General features: G+C 39.3%; 1 protein-coding gene and 1 long non-coding RNA gene across 4 annotated transcripts in view; one reads left to right on the top strand and one right to left on the bottom strand.

Annotated features, from left to right (window-relative positions):
* The window catches only part of LOC148116703 (uncharacterized), a 70,362-nt gene that overhangs the window by 29,863 nt on the left and 20,090 nt on the right, over positions 1–20,409 (bottom strand). The gene's annotated exons all lie outside the window — the stretch shown is intronic.
* Positions 2,196–20,148, top strand: LOC148116704 (cysteine-rich venom protein latisemin-like). Of its 3 annotated transcripts, none has more exons than XM_087886423.1 (8): positions 2,196–2,296; positions 10,918–10,979; positions 12,867–12,980; positions 14,957–15,044; positions 15,787–15,935; positions 17,716–17,810; positions 18,219–18,307; positions 19,490–20,148. In XM_087886423.1, the coding sequence occupies exons 1-8, from the start codon at positions 2,236–2,238 to the stop codon at positions 19,615–19,617; spliced, it is 786 nt and encodes a 261-aa protein (XP_087742549.1). In that variant the 5' UTR covers positions 2,196–2,235; the 3' UTR covers positions 19,618–20,148. The 3 variants fall into 3 exon arrangements, with proteins under 3 accessions (XP_087742549.1, XP_087742553.1, XP_087742551.1); XM_087886427.1 differs by having other exon boundaries at positions 2,221–2,296; positions 19,111–20,148; XM_087886425.1 differs by lacking the exon at positions 2,196–2,296 and adding an exon at positions 6,691–7,000.

The raw sequence follows: 20,409 nt of genomic DNA, 5'->3' as shown, positions 1-20,409 counted from the left end.
CATTGGAATGGAAGCACACAGCACAGTGTCTTCCATCTGGCATTCTGACGATCGTTCCTCCCCAATGGGAGGGATTAAAACTTCACGTTGTGCGGATGCAAAACTCATCCTGGCTTGATCACAAAAACTCGAGGGTCCTCTCTGGTGCACATCTCTAGGAATTTTTGGACGCGCTCCCAAATTCCTATCTTCAGTTGAGGTAGCCTCCGGAACCGTCCTGGATGTCGATGTCGTCACGGATGGATATATCCCACTCGTGGCGTGCGCTGAATTAGTCGCAGACATCAGGGGGGCTTTGGGATGCGCAGCTCCTATTTGTTGAGCCGATGGTGCCTGCAAACCATCGCCTAAAATGGTTGCCAAAGTCTCTATCACACTTGCAACCTTACGCTCAACATGAGAGTCTCTTAAATTTTTAGCAGAAGTCACTGATGTCATCAAGGGAGCTAAAGTCTTTATAGCCTGATCTATTATGGCTTCAACAGCAGGTGGCGCAATGTCAGCTTGGCCATGCTGGTTTAACAAAGAAGCAGGAACATTTGAATCAGGCAGTCTGTTATCCCCCATTACCCACTTGTGGTCTGAGGTGGGGGTTTTAGGAAAAGATTGAAAGTCTCTTACCGATCCGGTGTTTTGTAGGACTTCGATCTTCTTTCCTTTCACGGCTGAATTCTTTAATAATTCACTAGAATCAGCAGTCGGGTTCTGACTTACTGTGGGCAAACCTAAAAACTGAAGGATTGCCTTCCTAAACTCATCATCCACCTCTGTATTTGTTTTCAAGACCTGAAGTGGCGTTCTTCCAGTCTCTACCTCTTTTGGTGATGATGGTTTATTCACTATCTTAGGCCCTTCAGGAGTTGAGGCCTCTGCTCCAAAACTTATAGCTCCACTATTCTCTAAGTTAATTAGAGTTTGGGGTTTTTCAGCCAAAACATTTTTGGCCTGAGCCCCAGACAGTCCAGTTTGTGACTTCATACTTTGTGCTGCTGCTGCTGCCCTAGTCAACATCTATTCAACTGCAGACATTCAGTCTAGCGCGTTACCACATGAGCGTAAGTTCGTTAAACCATCCTCTGCTACCAACTGTGACGAAATGGGGTTGAGGGGTACCCCGGACCGTGAACCAGCTCATGAGTAAACACACTGAGACTGAAATGATTCTGACAGAGGCGTCTTGTGTAAAAATATAATTTACTTTAAAACATTTAAAAGGCACTATGTCTTTAAGAAAACACATTAAAAACAAAGTCTTATCTGGGTATGTGAAACAAGGCTATCTCCCTAGATCCCTCTCCATAATACCAAAACAGTTCACGAAAGAATAAAGCTAGCATGAAGGTAAGCAGCTTCGGCGTCGATACATCATCAAGGCAATCATAATGAGAGCAGCACGAGCTTCACAGCTGAAAGTCACCTGAAGTAAAAACAGTTCAAACAGCAAACATTGCTTGAAGCTTGTGGGAGGAAGAAGGTCCAGCAACAGCAGTCCCGATGATAGCTTGCGTGCTACAAAACAGCAAAAGGCAAGCATCCGTGGGAGTCTCTCTGTAGCGGCATCTGGAGTCCTTATCTGCATTCTTCTCCCATCTGCGGCGTTGCAACAAGCTTCCTGCAGGAGCTGTGCATTTAGGCCTAGATCAGACTAGGCCCGAGTAGCAAGCAAAAGGTCCTTGCTTATATAGGGAGTTAACCTGCAATTAACTAGGGCGGGGAAGGCTTGCAGGTAATTGCCAACAGCAGATGGCTTGATTAAAACCATACTGTTTGTGAGTAGGCAGATAGCCACAGCAATCCTGGAAACACTCGTGACAACTCTGGTAAATTTACTTGCATTATTTGTTAGGCAACTAGGATAAATCTATTGTGCTACGTTATGTGCAAGCTTCGCCCACAAACAGTTGCCAACAGTCATTAAAGTTAGGGATTAACTTTGTTTTGTTTGCTTTATTGAATGCATTTTTATTGCTCAATGACTGAAATAAAGTATCTGTCACTTATTGTCTTTATTGCCTTTTTCTTTTCTATGTTTTACTTTTCCTTTTTTCTTTTTTCAGTACCTTCTGAAATTGTATTTGATGTATTTAAGTATTTAAACATTTATTTATGCATATTACACCAGGCTAATACAGAGTTTTACAATTAGGTTTGATGTATTCTTTGCAGAAAGGACTAGAAAGGGTTAACAAATCTCTTTGGGGCCCCTCTCCCCACAACATTCTTCCTTAGACATAAATGAACCATTCATACCTTCTGGAGTTTCTTTGTTCAGGTTGGGTTCTGGTAAAAGAAAGAGGTACTTGTTGACAGAACAATGACTATTACTTTTAAACTTGGGGTGTGTGTGTGTGTGTGTGTCTTTGATGTCCTTTGTACTAAAAATTGTTATGCAGAAAGGTTTTTAAAACTGAATGAGGACATTTTATTTCATCTAGCTACTAAAACAATGTCCAATTGTACTTTGAGTAATGGCAACAGGCAGACTCTCTCTAGATTATATGCATTATAATCTATTATAATATAATTATAAGCATTATTATGCATTTGTCTTTTCTAATTATTTCTGGTATAGTGCCGAGTTTAGAAATTACAAATTAGAATACTTGTAAATTTGAGATTTTAAAATACGTTATTGTTCTTATTATACTGAAAGCACATTTACCATGCACAAAAGTGTCTGGATTTTAATGGATGTATGTTCCATGTCTCAAAGACTTGAACGGCTTATTGTGATAATAATGCTATATTTAATACACTCTTAAATAAACAATAAACAGCAGCCATAACTAGTTCTACAGTCTGAATATATTATTATCTAAACCCAGACTCAGATGCATATGGCTAGTTTCTGTAACTTCGAACCAAGCTCCATATTAAATAATGATCTTTCTAAATCCATCTTAATTAGTTGAAATAAGGGAGGAAAATTATGAGCTTTATTTAGAAACACTTCTGTGAAGACAGCCTAATTTAAATTAACAAGTTTAGAGCCAGAACTGAAGATGTCACAATACCAGCAGAGTATTTAATTTGTATATAAGCCGATTATTTATTTATTTATTTATTTATTTATTTGTTTGATTTATATGCCGCCCTTTTCCGGAGACTCAGGGCAGTTTACAATGCATTAAGCAATAGCCTTCATACTTTTGTATATACCTGCTTAGTAGGGCTTTCGGCCTCCCCCAAGCAGTGTTCTTTTTTTATTCAAAGTCAGCTTATTGCCCCCACAATCCGGGTCCTCATTTTACCTATCTCGAAAGGATGGAAGGCTGAGTCAACCTTGAGCCTGGTGAGATTTGAACTTGCAGTAATTGCAGGAAGCTGGCAGCTAAGTACTACTTTAACAGCACTTAGTCCACTGCGCCACCAAGGCTCTTTAATGTATATTTAATGTATCTCTTAAAATATATTAATATAATTTGCATAATCTTCATCCTTCTTAATGTGTGCATTAAATCAGGACTTACTATATAACTTTTCCCATTGTTTTCACTTTACGTAGCAAAGGTTTTTTTAAAGCAGGGTTAACATATCGATTGGACTTGGTCCCAGTATAATTTTCCATTGCAACACTCATTAGCTTATTAAATTAAATTATAATACAGCCTAAAGATGGGGAAAAGTTATTACAATCTATGACTGGGGCAGAATTGATATTTTCTCAATCAGTAATTCTGATAATTTCATTTTAGATTGATAACATTCCAAAGAATATCTGTAATCTTGCAACACAAGGTTGATCCTAGTATTTTGTTTTTCATAATAAATTCCCGCCATCTAATGAAACTCTAATCTATCAAAGTTGATAGAAGTAACAATTCAACACAAATAATTGCAGAAATTATGTTTCTATTCTCATAATAATTATGTTTCCTAGGAAGATTTCAGCATTAAAATTATAAGGGAATTTTTAAAAGAACATTAGTACTCATAAAATAAAAGTGATACATTTAGATTTTTCAGATGTGGTACAGAACAAATTATGGTGTACTATTGGTATATGACAGCAGAAAAATTATCTAGAATGCATAAAGGTACTTCAAATCTATATTGGAATGTGAACAAGAGGAAGGGTCATTTTATCTTGCTTGATAGATGTGCAAAATTTTCTAACTTTCTTTAGGTTTCGATCTTTTTATTCATACACAAAATTCAGGTAATTTCCTAGCCAATTGTGATTCTAAAAATAAAAGGCCTGGAGGAGCAATAGTAGAATGGAAATGAAAGGGCACTTTCCTCTTGATGCTCCTAATAGTTTAGTAAAGATCTGGTTTTTTATTCCTATTCAATTTAGTGTAGAACATTCATAAGAGAAATCTCATGACTGCCCATTAGAAATAACTATGAAATAGCTATGTACATCTCCAGCAGGTGATGCCTCCTCTCAGAATGGGAATTTCTGAATGAGTTTTAATCAAAGGAGCCCTCTAAGGAAACACTGATTCTTCCTTTATTTTGATATAATTTGGCAAAAGTACATAAGCCCCCCTGATCTTTTTCTTGCCTTTCTCACTCCCAGTCCTTGCTTACATTTTACAAGGAAAAACTGGTTCTAGATTTTCTCAGGTTGTCAGAAAAAGAAAAAAAAAAAAGGAAAAAAATGATAGAAGGGTGTAATTTGGAAAGAATATGACATTCCCTTAGATTAGAATGGTGAGCTTTGCAAATATTTACAAAATATTAGATATTCACACCTGTGTTTTTAATCCATGGCCCTCCTGGCTTGTGAAAGCTTCCCGGGAAGTAACATTCGGGTGGGTTCTAGTGATGATTAATGTTTCCTTGTGGGAGAGGATGGTGCCCCAACATTTTAAGGAGGCCATGGCCTGTCTCTTCTTAAGAAGCCATCACTAGACTCCATCCTATTGGATAATGTTTATCCTGTCTCCAATTTTTCCTTTCTGAGGAAAGGAGAAGTGGTTGTATGGCAGGGCCCGAGGTTTCTGGATGAAATGGATTATCTAGACCCTTTCCAGTCAGGGTTCAGGCCTGGATATGGGATGGAAACAGAGCCACTGTGGCGCAATGGTTAGAACTCAGTACTGCAGGCTATGTGTGCTGACTGCCGGCTGCCTGCAATCTGGCAGTTCGAGTCTCACTGGCTCAAGGTTGACTCAGTCTTCCATCCTTCCAAGGTCGGTAAAATGAGGACCCAGATTGTTGGGGGCAATATGCTGACTCTGTAAACCACTTAGAAAGGGCTGTAAAGCACTGTGGAGCAGTATAAAAGTCTAAGTGCTGTTCCTATTGCTATTGGTCACACTTTTTAATGGCCTCTGGTGGGAGCAGGATGAGGATAGTGTATCATTCTAGTTGACCTCTCTTTGATACCCTTAACAATGGTATCTTTCTGGAGCAGCTTCAGGGCTTGCGAGTGGGAGGGGGACTCTGTGTTGTCCAGTTTCACTTCCTTCCTCTGTGGTCACTTTCAGTCAATGTTGACAGGAAGCATGAGGTCTGCCCCTCATTCCCTGCTCTGTGGAGTCCCACAGGGCTCGGTACTTTCTCTGCTTCTATTTAACATCTACAGGAAGCCACTGGATGAAATCATCCATCATCATGGGCTGAAATATCATCAATGACCTGATAACATCCAGCTATATGTCTTAGCCCATGATGAGTTAAGCAATGCCTTGGCTTCCCTCTTGTAGTGCTTGGAGGCTGTAAAAGGGTTGAAACTGAACCCTGGCAAGTTGGAATGGCTCTGTGTTTGGAGTTCTCTGCTCTATGGAGAATTGCCATCCCTGATCTTGGATGGGGTGCCACTGCCCCAGGTAGATCCAGTGTTTAATCTAGACTCGTGACTCCTGGACTCACAACTCCTGCTCAAGGAGCAGGTGGCAGGCATGACCAGGAGGGTCTACAACTGTGGGTTGTGTGTCAATTATGCCCTTTCCTGCACCCAACAATAACACCTGTTCACAGTCACTCATACCCTGGTCACCTCATGTCTTGACTATTGCAATATGTTCTACATCGTGCTGCCCTTGAAAAGTATCTAGAAGCTTTAATTAGTTCAAAATGGAGCAGTTCACGTGGTTTTGTGTAGGCATAGATGTGCACATATGTCATCTCTATTGTGGAAGCTGCATTGGCTGCCAAGTTCCTTCTGGGTTCAATTCAAGGTGCTGGTTGTCACCTTTAAAGCCGCTACAGGGTTTGGGATTAGGTTATTTGAAGGACTATCCTTTCCCAGGCACATTTACCATTTAATCATCAAAATTATGACAAATCAAGGCTTGAACTATCTCGCTTTGCATGTAATGAGTCTATCTCATATATTAGTTTCACCTTTTAAGTTGCATTACTGAAATAAATGAACTTTTGCATGATATTCTATTTTTTCGAGTTTCACCTGTAAATTTTCTTAAATAAATAAATAATAAAAAAAATATTGGATAGTATTATCCAATGTAATAGTATAATAGTATTGGAAGAGATTTATCTATGAATATTAATTTAAAAACTTTTTCATAATGTCACAAAGACCTTGAGAAACAGGAATACGTTTTTCTACCTTGGACTCACATGTAAATTTGTGTAAACACATTGTGCAATCAATGTAGCACTATATAAAATAATAGTTCAATGGAACATTTTATCTCAACTTCTAAGAACAATCAGCTGTGAAACAGAAACTTGTCTGCACTTGTAAACACATTTTTGGTAGATTCCATTGACACAATTGGAACTTACTTCCAGGTGTGTTCAGACAGTTCACATTCATTTTTTTTATATAAGTTACTAGGTAGCTTTAAATAGATTCAGGAGCAGATTTTTACAGGAGAAGTCATGAACCTGAGGAAGAAAAAAAGAATTTCCAAACTTCTATTTTACAAGGCTTAATGGATATAACCGTTAAGCTTAACGTTGATCATTGAGTCATTCTGAAATAGAGGAAGCAGGGAAGGTATATAAACCTGGTACTGTCTGCCTGACTTCCACAATTTTCTGAAAGCAACAAAGGAGTTACCTTCAGGTTTATTCAAAACAATAGGTAAGATTTATTATAAACTGCAGCTTATTTAAAACCATTGTTTGCAATTAAGCAAGTTGAGATCATTTTAGAAAAAAAAAAGTAATTTAGGATCACTCACATTTCACACAATTCTACAAAGTTGTTATGTTTTGTTCTACTTTTAAGAATATGTTACATCTATTACCATAATATATTAGGTTTTATATTAGCCTAAATAGCATGACTTTTTAAAAAATTGACACTGCTGTTTTTTGAGTTTGCCAATGATCCTATTAGGCATTCCTGGGATCTTCCCTTACTAAATTAGTATTTCTAAGATTCCCTGGAAAGAGGAAATTAGAATTAAAACTGTTTCGAGGCTACAGACCTTTTTGTGCATGTATGAATGAACTGCAAATTGAACTCAATGGGACTGACTTCCAAGTAAACATGTGTACCACTGGTCTGTAAATATATGTTGTAATACATAAGACTTCAAATGTTTAAACCTAATCCTAGCCCTTTTTGCTTTTTGACTCAAGATGGCTTAATACTTTTCCCTAAGACAAACTGAGCTGATAAAATATATGAGTTTTTTCTATTTCCTCCTCTCTGTTATTATGGATTTTGGCAGTCTGGTTTAGTGCCTCCCAGTATTTTATGCATAGTGCTAGAGTTCTAACGCAGCAATTTTAATTTATTATTAAATTTATACGCTGCCCATTCCACTATCCATTTTAAAGTTCATCTCAGCTTCTGCTGCCTGTAGTTTCTCATTAGATGCTACAGCTATGGAAAGGGGCCACAGAAAAGCCAACTACACATACAGTGGTGGCACACCACTTCCTAGCACACCTGAGATGTTGGGAAGTCAACTAAGAATCATGTTAATCCTATCTGTTTACATGCTCTCAAGATAAAGGCTGCCAGGACAAATTCTGGCAATCAGGAACAAATTCTGATTGCATTGCCTCAGGAGCAATCACCATTGCCAAATTGTTAGCCCTGTAGCCTTTGCATCTGCTGCTATAGTTGATTATGGTATATCTGATATAAGGCAGAAGATTGAGAAGCAATATATTCTAAATGAGCTGTTTCCAACCTGGGGTCCTTCAGACATGTTGAATTTTAGATTCAATCATCCCTGATAGGTGTGATTTTTTTGATTGGCTTTTATGGAAATAGCTGGAGTTCTCTTTGACTGCAGCAAATCAATAGGGAAAAGTTTAGGAACTATTTTAGGTTTATAGATTTATATATAGATGATACAGTAGATATAAAAAGTCTGCACACTCTGTTAAAATGCCAGTACCCAACCAATACCTGTCATAAATTCCTGCAGCTCCTCTGATGTTGCGGTAGACATCATAGCAGCTTCTCAGACTAATTTTCTTATTCTTTTTCATCAATTTTGGAGGGATGTCAAGGTATTGTCACTATTGTGCCATATTTTCTCTACTTGTTGATGACTGTCTTCACTGTGTTCCACGGTAGAGCCAATGCCTGGAAATTTTTTACACCCTTCTCCTAACTGATATCTTCCAACAATGAGATCCCCTTGGTGCTTTGTAAGCTCTTTGCAGACCATGGATTTTGCTGTAAGAGACAACTGAGTACATGCCAGAAAAATCCTATTAGAAAAGCTCAACTTTATATGGGCTTGATCAAGATCACTTTAATTAATGGCAGGTATGTGCTGACTACTACTTAACATCAGTTTGAATATGATTGGTTAATTCTGAACACAGCCACATCCCTACTTATAAGAGGGTATGCACACTTATGCAACCATATTGTCCTAAGTTTTTTATTTTTATTTTTTCCGCTAAAAGATTTCAGTTTATCTTTCAGTTGAATTGTACAGTTTATAGATTATAGTAAAGGTGGAAAAATCCTGATATGATTTATGTTGGTCTGATTTTTTTTTACATTTAAAAAATGTTATGTGTCCACTTTTTATATTTTATTTATTTTTATTTTATTTCAAATTTATATACCGCACCTTCTCCGAAGGGACTCAGGGCGGTGTACAGCCAGATAAAAACATACAATACAAACATTAAGAACAATTAAAAAATATATATTAATTTGGCCCCAGTTTAAAATGACAAACCAATTAAAAATTTAAAAATATGTTAAGCCAGCCCACTTGATGAAAAAAGAAAGTTTTAAGGGCACGGCGGAAGGCACTGAGATCTTGGATTCTCCTTATCTCAGGGGGCAGCTGGTTCCATAGGGTAGGTGCCCCCACAGAGAAGGCCCTCCCCCTGGGGGTCACCAGCCTACATTGTTTGGCTGATGGCACCCCAAGGAGGCCCTCTCTGTGGGAGCGCACGGGTCGATGAGAGGTTGTCGTTAGCAGCAGGCGGTCTTGAAGATAACTAGGTCCTATGCCATGGAGCGCTTTAAAGGTGGTAACCAATACCTTGAAGCGCACCCGGAAGACCACTGGGAGCCAGTGCAACTCGCGCAGGAGTGGTGTTATGTGGGAGCGCCATGCAGCTCCCGTAATTACCCGCGTGGCCGCATTCTGGACCAGTTGGAGCCTCCGGGTGCTCTTCAAGGGGAGCCCCATGTAGAGAGTGTTGCAGTAGTTCAGGCAAGAGGTGACGAGGGCATGAGTGACTGTGCACATGGAATCCCGATCAAGAAAGGGTCGCAACTGGCGAATCAGGTGAACCTGACAAAGGGTCCCCCTGGCTACAGCTGTCAGATGTTCCTCCAAGGACAGCTGCGTATCCAGGAGGACTCCCAGATTGTGCGCCCTCTCCGAGGGGGCCAAAGACTCGTCCCCAATAGTCAGCAATGGAGTCAGCTGACTATATTGGGATGCCGGGAACCACAGCCACTCAGTCTTGGAAGGGTTGAGCTTGAGCCTGTTCCTCCCCATCCAGATACGCACAGCCTCCAGGCACTGAGACATCACTTCAAGGGCATCGTTGGGGTGGCCTGGGGTGGAAATGTACAGCTGAGTGTCATCAGCGTACTGGTGGTACTTCACCCCAAAGCTATGGATGATCTCACCCAGCGGCTTCACATAAATGTTGAACAAAAGGGGTGAGAGGACCGACCCCTGAGGCACTCCACAAATGAGATGCCTCGAGGTCGATCTCTGCCCCCCCTGCCAACACAAACTGTGACCGGTCAGAGAGAAAGGAGGAGAACCACCGTAACATGGTGCCCCCCATCCCCAACTCTTCCAACCGGTGCAGTTATCAAAAAGCCACTGAGAGGTCTAACAGGGCCAGAACAGAGGAGCAACCCCTGTCCCGCGCCCTCCAGAGATCATCTACCAACGTGACCAATGCCGTTTCCGTGCTGTGCCCAGACCTGAAACCCGACTGGAACGGATCTAGATAAGACGTTTCCTCCAGGAATTGTGGAAACTGTCGCGCGACCACACTCTCAACAACCTTCGCCACGAAGCGAAGGTTGGAGATAGGACGGTAGTTGGCCAATACTGCCGGGTCCATGGAGGGCTTCTTGAGGAGAGGCCTCACCACCACCTCTTTCAAGGCTGTGGGGAAGTAACCCTCACTATATCTCCTGTACATATCCTTTAAATCAGTGGTTCTCAACCTTCCTAATGCTGCGACCCTTTAATACAGTTCCTCATGTTGTGGTGACCCCCAACCATAAAATTATTCCTAAAACCATTGAAAATATGTGTTTTCCGATGGTCTTAGGCGACCCCTGTGAAAGGGTCATTCGACCCCCAAAGGGGTACCAACTCACAGGTTGAGAACCATTGCTTTAAATGAAGCATAGATATGTAGGTTGCATTCTGGAGTACAAAGGATTAAAGGAGGGAAAAGACATAAGAGTTAGAGTGAGTTTCATATCTAGGAGATATATATCTTCAGAGAGGCCATTCGCAAACATTCTGAACTACTTAAGAAACAAATTCCATTAACCAGATTAAGCACAGATACGTCTCAATGTTCTTTTGTTTTTAGAAATGATTGCCTTCATTGTCTTGCTAAGTGTTGCTGCAGTGCTGCAACAATCTCCTGGAAATGTAAGTTTCATAATTTTGTATCACGTATAGCAGATTTAATATATACAGTACATAACTTTCTTCTCTTACAATTAATCATTCATTAAATACCCAATATATGTTGGATTGATTCATATTTGTGAGGGGGTTGAAATAACCTTGAGGAGCAAGAAGAAGAGATGAAGCCAGGACAACAGTCAGATAAATCTAAATCCAATGTAGAAATTTGAGAAAGAGTCTCAGACAAGACCACTCTTAGTTCTCAATAAGATGAAGGCTAGGGAAAAGAGCATTTAGACTTTCAAGATTCTATTGCTGTGTTACTGTAACCTTGTAATCAAATAATATTATCATTCGTTACTCTGGTTTCTTGGTCTGGTCACTAAAGCTTGGTCAGTCTAACTATTCATTTTAATTCAAAAATATATTCCAGGGCTAAACACACAAAGCAAAACAAAACCATGCTGAATGGGGCAATCAAATATAACTAAAATTGGCACATCTTATGAAAAGAATCTTACTCATTTTAATGTCCATGGTCTATAACAGAATCGAAGGCCAAGCCCTCTGGAATAGCCCTCCCACCTGAGGGATCCCTACACTTTTAAGCCTTTGGAGGGCAGTGAAGACCTGGTTCTGCCACCCCCTCACCCCCAAAATGTTGGGCTAAGATGGGGGTTCAATGAGGCTGATTGGTCTGACGCTTGGTGGGTAGGGTGGCTCCAGAGGTGGGTTTCATCAGGTTCTGACCAGTTCTGGAGAACCGGTAGTGGAAATTTTGAGTAGTTTGGAGAACCGGTAGTAAAAATCCAGACTGGCCCCGCCCCCATCTATTCTCTGCCTCCCAAGTCCCAGCTGATCAGGAGGAAATGGGGATTTTGCAGTAGCCTTCCCCTGCCACGCCCACCAAGCCATGCCCACCAAGCCAAGCCACGCCCACCAAGCCACACCCACAGACCCGGTAGTAAAAAAATTTGAAACCCACGACTGGGTGGCTCGCTTTTTATTCCTGTTGTGAGCCACTTAGGATCATTACATGAGATAGACAGCTCTTTATAAGCTCTTTATGTAAATATATACATACATAAATATCACTGCAGTATTCCCTTGAAATAGATGAGGAAAAATGATTAATTCATTTTAACTTTGTGCTGTAATCACCTGTTTCTTATGTGGCGACTAGTCTCTTTCCAAATGCACAGACAAATGGGGCCACTGTTTCATAGCTGGGGATCACACTTTCCATTTGGGGGAAGTGAAGAAAGTTGCAGGAGTAGAAAGGTGATAGAAGGAGATAAGGCAAAGTCCATTCACAAGGAATGGGCCAGTATTTCTGATTGATTGATTGATTAAATTTATATTGCCGCCTATTTGCACATGGCGACTCAAGGCAGCTTACAAGTATAAACTTTTCAAACTTACATTAGGGCTATTTTAGGGAATATGTGAGAGTTTATTTATTTATTTATTTATTTATTTATTTATTTATTTATTTTTCATATTTGTATACCGCCCTACTCCCGAAGGACTCAGGGCGGTGAACAGCCATAAATAAATACAAAGACATATAAAAGTTAAAAACTATTAAAAACAGATTAAATAATTTAGGTTTAAAGATTAAAACATCCAAATTTATCTAAAAGAGATCTAAAACCCGATTTAAAAGCCAATTTAAAAGCCAATTTAAAAGGGAGAGTTAGGCCGGACCAGCCTGTTGGAAGAGTTGTGTGTTTCCTGTCTCAGAATGATGAAGAATCATGCCACCAGTTTTCAACAACAGTTGTATCCTGGACCTGGAGAAAAGAAGTTTGGTCTTCCATTCGGCCCTGAGGTCACTAGTTGCCAGTTCCATTTAAAGTCATAATTTTTATTTTTTTATTTATTGTTTGTTTTGCTCTCTGTCTTAAGGCTGATTTTGCTTCTGAGTCAAGTAACAAAAGAGAAAACCAAAAGGAGATTGTTGACAAGCACAATGCTTTAAGGAGATCAGTGAGACCAACTGCTAGGAACATGTTACAAATGGTAAGCTAAATGTAATTATATTTGTGTTCTTGTCAGAAAGTTTGCAAGTTTGACTTCCTTACTAGTTTAAATATTAGTGTGCTTTACCAGCTAGGATAAGAGAAGATGCGTACTATTTATTTATTGAGCAGTTCGGCTTCTTTGGCAATATGGATTTAGGTGCATCTGTATTTATGTTTGAATCTAGGGTGAAAAGCCCAAATGGAATGATTTATGTGACTAAATAAATATGATGACATATATGAAAAAAATGGAGGGAGGTGGGGTAGTCAGAATGACATAAATGACAATGTCATGATATATCCAGTGGTGGGATTCAGCCAGTTCGCACCACTTCGGGAGAACCAGTTGTTAACTTTTTTTTTTTTTTATTTGATTTATATGCCGCCCTTCTCCGGAGACTCAGGGCAACTTACAGTACAACTTTCTGAGCAGTTTGGTGAACTGGTTGTTGGAAGAAATCATTAGGGTAGAGAACCGGTTGTTAAATTATTTGAATCCCACCACTGGATATATCCCTCAGCACTTTCTACATGCATCACCAGATCCTGTGGATGCTACTGTGTAAATTATCAGAGAAGAGTCACACATGAATTCATCATGCAGGAACTTTTATAAAATTGGTGGTTGGGGAGGAGAAAATCTGCCCTGGTCCCCTAATGTGTGGGGTTCCATGGGGGTTGGTGCTTCTCCTCTCCTATTTAATTTCTAAAAGAGATTGCTAGGTGACCTTATCCATCACTATGGGATGAGGTATCATCAATATGCTGATAATATTCAATTACATATGTCTGCCCTTGGCAAATTAAGTGATGTTGTAGATGTTTTCTTGTGGTGTCTGGAGACTTTGAAGGTTTGGATGAGGAACAACAAGCTTTGGGTTTTGGGATGTTCCAGTTCTGGGACTATGATATCTTTGCTGCTAGATGGTGTTATATTGCCCTAAACAGATTCTGTGCCCAATCTGGGGGTTCTCCTGGATTCACAACTCCTGTTTAAAAAGCAGATGGCAGTTGTGGCTAAGAGGGACTTCCTAAACTTCATATTGTATACCAGTTGTGCCCATTCCTGAGGGGCCCTGTTCACAGTCTTTCATGCCCCATCCCAGTCACCTCCTGGTTGGACTGTTTTAATGTGCTTTACATGGAGCTGCCTTTGAAGAATACCCAGAAACTTCAACTGGTGCAAAATGCAGCACAATGGGTAGTTATGCGTGTTCCTTGTAGAACAAATAATATACTTCTGCTCAGCAAGTAGCCTTGGCTACCAGTTTGTCTCCAGGCCCAAATTAAAGTGCTTATTTTGACCTTTAAAGTCCTGCATCAGCAGTCCCCAACCTTTCCGGCTTGGTGGCCTAGCGTAGGGGGGTAGAGGGGATGGTTGTGTGTGAGGGGCAGAATGGAGCTTTGCACGTGAACACAAACACCCGCTGCTTGCATGAGTGGAGTTGCATGCGTAAGTGCCCACCATTCGAACAAGTGGAGTTGTGCGCACTCTCGCTCGCTCGCCTCTCGCTTGAGTAGAGCTCACTTGCATGGCCAGGTTCCCGAATGGGCCACGACTCAGGTGTTGGGGACCATTGTCCTACATAGCATGGGGCCAGGTTATTGGAGAAACCACCTCTTCCCAATTACATCATCTGTCCCAGTTCTGGTCTCATTTCATTTTAGTCATATTTTATAGTTTTTGATGTTTTTAGTAATAATTGTTGCTGTTATTGTGAATTATTGTTTTTTAACTTTGTTGTGTGCCACCCAGAGTTTTGTGTTTTATGAGAAAGGCAGATAAGGGATGGGGTGGGAGCGCCAACTATTCAAAGCATTTTAAAGAGAATATTGGTGTACTGTAACTTCTGAATTCTTAATTACAAGATTTGAAGGAATCCAAAAGGTAGTAAAACATTACAAGGGATATTTTCTGCAAATTTAACATATGATTTTTTCAATAACTGGTTGTTGCTGTCAACTTCTATTCAGGAATGGAATTCTAATGCTGCTCAAAATGCAAAACGTTGGGCAGATAGATGTTCCTTTAAACACAGTCCACGACATTTAAGAACTGAGGGTAAGTCAGTCCAAAACGATAGTATGGTTTTAACTGGTTAGTGGATTAATAGTATATTTCACATTAAATAGCACTTACAATCAATCTTGCGCCTCAATATTAGCAGCAAAAGTAATACCTATGAATTATTCTATAGTTACCATTCCTATGTGGTAACTATAGAATTGGTTTGATCGAGATGTTAATAATTTTCTTAATTCCTCCCCCCAATGGGTTTGCAGGAGAAATAGTATTTGAACAATGATTTTTTTCATTTATTTTGTATATTACATATTACTACATTTATAGCCTACCATTCCCCAACAATGCTAAAGATAATGTCCTCACCACAGCTATTTTTGATGGTAGATGCTGAGCCCAAAGATGTTCAGAGATTTCCATGGTCAATTGGAGAATTAAACCTAAATCTTCCTAATCTCACTATGTCCGCACAAATTAGGGCATCTGGGCAATAATTTACTTCCAAATAAAGTATATTAATGTTTTTATATGCTCATCAGAAAACAAGGATTGTCAGTTTGCACAAGCAAAGATTCTAGAAAAGCATCACAGTAATTTGGGTGCAAAATGTTCATTTCCTTTACAATGGTTTACCAAGATGATTGCATTAGTATTTCCGGAGAGATGAGAAATGCTCAGATATCTCCTTTCTGCTGCCCTTTGCTTCTTTCAAAACATGTATTCACCTGTGTTTTCTTGCTGTTGCTTTTTTTTTTTTTTTTTTAACCTTCCTCACTTTTAGGAAAATTAAGTTGTGGTGAAAATCTATTCATGTTGAGTCATCCTCATTCATGGACAAGAGTAATTCAGGCTTGGTATAATGAATACAAAAAAATCAAATATGGCGTTGGAGCAAACCCACCAGGTTCTGTTATTGGCCATTATACTCAGGTAGGACTTTTTCATATCTTTGCCATTTCTGTGTTCACCAAGTATAAATCCACAAAAATGAATAAGATAAAAAGGTAGATTCCTTTGAATTAAGCTTAACTCCTTGGCTGATCCTGAATTACTAAGCTAGGCCAGGCCTGGTTGTTACATAGGAAAATCATGGCTTGAAGCTAGACTGGAAAATTGAGAAAACACCCACAAAAAGAGCTGAAGGTGCTTCTTGGATGAGAAGCAAAATGTCTTCAAAGAAAAACCAGAAAGTCCAGTTGCCTCTTGGAAACAAGGATCTTTGGCACAACCATGACCTGGATGACTGAGAATCTCCATAGAAGATGGAGATTCTCAGACAAAAAGACAAAAAGATAATAGCAAAACCAAGAAAACCAAGCAACTATGTCCTTAAAATCACTAAGTAATCCCATAAACATGTTGTGGCCCATCGGCTGCCAGCAGAGCTAGCAGCAGAATCAGACAAGGGCAAGGGGGAGACTGGGCCAGCTTTGGAGACTTTAGAAGGCTCTGATGAGGAAGAAGAAGAGGCAGATGCAGAGCCAGGACCTTCTATCCGCCCTAAGGTAGAGAGGCAGCTATCTTTGGGGCCTGAGCTGAGTGAGGGGGAGGAACAGGTGGGGGTACATCCCAGATGCACATATGCATAGAGAGGAGAGGAGAGCAATGGAAGGCAATAAGCTGGCTCTCAGGGAAAGAAGTTGCAGATGCTAGCCAGCTCCTCCCTGGCTTGGAAATAAATAGTAGGGGTTTAGGAGTGGCCTGTTATTGCAGACAACCATTCATTTTCCAGTATACATCAATCAAGTCGGATTCCTTTGCCAGAAGCAGGTTTGTCGGGACTACCTGTAATTGCTCTGTCTTTGAGGTGCCAACTGAGTCTCCCTACTGGGAACAATAGGTAGTGCATTGCCTCAACCAGTGTGAACAGGGATTGTTTCTGCTGGATTAATCATTGAACTTTTTATCTTGAGTTCTCATGTGAACAGAGACTGTTCGTGCCCTGTTTCAGAAGGGGGGAAAGACTTTCATTTGTGACTAATTATTTTTGGTTTTGTCTATCCAATGTGAATAAAGACTGTTCCTGTCCTGTTTTTTAAAAGAGGTGTGTTTTACTCATGAGTAAGTGGTTTCTCATTGCTTGCAAAGGCTGGGTCAGAACAAAACATGAGCAGAGGAGCATCGTGGTTAAGAGTTGTAGTCCCAGTCTATGTTAAGGAAAGGCAAAACTAGACTAGATTAGAGTGTTGTAATGTTTTTGTTGTTGTTGTTTAAGTTCTGATATGGTGCAAATGAAGGATGGCAAACATACTAAACATGTTATTTGTTATTCACAATTTGCTGCCCATTAAGACCTTGGCTTTCATGCAGCTGGGAAGGAGGAACTAGCTTGCTGGTCGTAGCACTTGACACGTAGACTGCTTTGGATGTGGTGGGGCACTTTAGAAAGAGATGGTCTATAAGGATGGAGCAGTTTCGTATTTTACATTTTAAATACTGTATATACATTTAAACAACAGGATGAAACCTTATTTGTTCTAATATTTCTTTGCTTTGGCAAACATTTACATGAAATGATTGGAAAAGTTCTTTGTACGTTCATTGTTATTGTGGTATCCCACTTCACTGGCTAAGAGCAGACAACTATATATACTGCAACATGCTCGCATCTGGGTTTATTTTCTTACATGCTCCTCTGAAGTCCATATGCTTATTATCAATATTAAGCCTCTAGCATGTCAACCTGTGTGCATATTTTTTGTATTTACAGATAGTTTGGTACAAAAGTCACCTTGTTGGTTGTGCTGCTGCCAGATGTACTTCATCCAGATTCAACTACTTCTATGTTTGTCATTACTGCCCAGCGTATGTATCAACTATGATTTGTCTCATCAAGACAGAGAGATAGAAGAAGGAGAATGTTACAAAGAAAGAGGGGAAATGAAAGAGGGGAAGAAAACAGACATAAGGAGGAAGTCAACGTTTCCTTCAATTCTTTCTCTCTCTAATAAGCCGGGAAAATCCTTTTTTGCTTTCTCACAAAACTTGACAGTGTTTACTGCCTTTTGGAGAAGACTTCAGAAGTCAGGTCTTCCCCTCTGATGGTGGTGCTGTCTGCTCTCTCAAAACTGGAACCCCAAACCAGAGAGACCAAAACAATGCAACCAAAGTCAATTAACTATTGATACGGCATTTTGGGGGGGGGATGTTCTGCAATCATAAATGTGACTATAATAATATATGGCACCTTTCTATTCATCTTTTTCATTCTAGAGGGAACATCGTAGGTTCAATTGCTACTCCATATAAATCAGGGCCACCTTGTGGGGACTGTCCTTCGGCTTGTGTCAACGGACTATGCAGTAAGTTTTTTTTTTTTAAAAAAAGATCAATTATTAAACTAACATTTGTAAAGGTCATGTCATGTCACAAAAGAGCAGATTTCATTTGAAGAGGTAACTGTCTCTAGGTAGGCATAATGGAAGATGGCCAGCTATCCAGCAAGACAGGCCTAGGCAAGACAACTGGATCATTACATACATGAAGTGTGCTATTGTGGGATAACCAGACATCTAGAGTTGCCTCGATAGTGCTTCTATATAGAATTTTTTATTGGCCAAGTGTGATTGGACACACAAGGAATTTGTCTTTGGTGCATATGCTCTCAGTGTACATAAGGAGAATAAAATACATTCATCAAGAATAAAAAGATACAACACTTAGTGATAGTCAATGTTACTAATAAGCTATCAAATCATACTAGGAAACAAATAAAAACAATATAATTGAAAAACACAAGCAACATGGCTATAGTAACAAGTGGGAAGAGTTAGATACTAGTACGGAAGAGAAAAATAATAGTGATACAGTCTTAGTAAATTATTTGACAGTGTTATGGGAATTAGTTGTTAAGCAGAGTGATGGCATTCAGGAAAAACTGTCCTTGTGTCTATTGTTTTGGTGTGCAGTGCCCAATAGTGTCTTTTTGAGGGTAGAAGTTGAAAGAAGTTATGTCCAAGATGTGAGGGGTCTGTAGATATTTTCACAGCCCTTTTTTTGACTCGTGCAGTATACAGGTCCTCAATGGAAGGCAGGTTGGTAGCAATTGTTTTTTCTGCAGTTCTAATTATCTGTCAAAGTCTGCGTTTGTCTTGTTTGGTTGCAGAGCCAAAGCAGAAAGTTATGGAGATGCAGATGACAGAATCCCACACTAGTGGTGGCAATTGAATCAGAAAAGATGAGGATGATATCGATTCATTTCAATTTATGAAGAACTTAAAATCCATACCAGCTTTCTCTGAATTTTGTTCAGGGCTATTGTTGAAACTAATTCAGTAGCTACATATAATTACTGTAATATATACTCTAAAATAATTACTCTAAGTACTATTTTAATTTTAAAGATCTTCAGCTTTAAAGCACCCCATTAAAATACATGTTTGATTCTGAGCTCTAAAACTGCATACAATTGTAAGAGTTCCTAGCAGTTATGCTTTTGGTGATGTTTCACTTTTATTCATGTTTCCTCTTTTTAAAATTTTCAGCAAATCCTTGTGAATATGTAAACAGTTTCTCAAACTGCGAAGCTTTAGCAAAACAATTTGGATGCCAGTCAGCTTGGATCAAATCAAACTGCCCTGCTTCTTGCTTCTGCTGCAACGAAATAATATAGAGGATCTCCCATTCAATATTTGTTATCTCTGTCAGAAAAATCTAAATTCCTATTCAAATCATGGCATCTTTTTTTGTATCAGCAAATGGTATCAGCAAATACTGATTTCTTATATTTTGCATAAGTGTCCTATGAATGCCTAAGGGAAATGTAAGCAGGAGTAGAGGCTAGGGTGAAAACTGTAAGTTCAAAGGGTCATAGGAAAAATCACAGGCCTGGGTAACAGCAAAAAAAGGGCCACACTGTAAGCTTGATTAAGAAAATAAAATCACCAAAATTCTTTGTACTCCAACTATACTTAAGAATTTCTTAAATGCTTATATTAAATCTAACTTAGAATTGATCTGATGTCATTCATGCAAAGTATATGCCAGGTTTTGGTGTTTTTAATGTTTTAATCGGTTGTGGTTTATAGTTTAATATGATATTATGATTTTTAATTTTTGATTGGGAGCCACTCAGAGTTGGTTGAAAGATGGGCAGCTTTATAAATGTTTTAAATAAAAAAATAAATTCTGTGTAAAAGCAAAATGCCCAACTGACTGGTCAATGTATTGTGTATATGTATATATATGTGTGTGTGTTTGTGTGTTTGTAATTTGGTGTAACAATCTACCAAAATATTATAAAAAACGTAACCTTCATGAAGCGGTCTAATATCCCTGGTGAGACTCTTAAAGACATTCAACCAAAGGCTTATCTTAGTGCACTAAATGCTTTCTTCTGCATAAGTTTTTTTAAAGTGTTTTCCTACTTAAAACAAGAATTTTTACATTAAAAAACCACCTTGTA

This window comes from Pantherophis guttatus, chromosome 1 (genome assembly GCF_059756535.1).
Source record: "Pantherophis guttatus breed Tessera chromosome 1, ASM5975653v1, whole genome shotgun sequence".
Classification (NCBI taxonomy): Eukaryota; Metazoa; Chordata; class Lepidosauria; order Squamata; family Colubridae; genus Pantherophis; species Pantherophis guttatus.
Note: the sequence above shows the minus strand (reverse complement) of the source record. Positions and strands in the feature narration are given on the sequence as shown.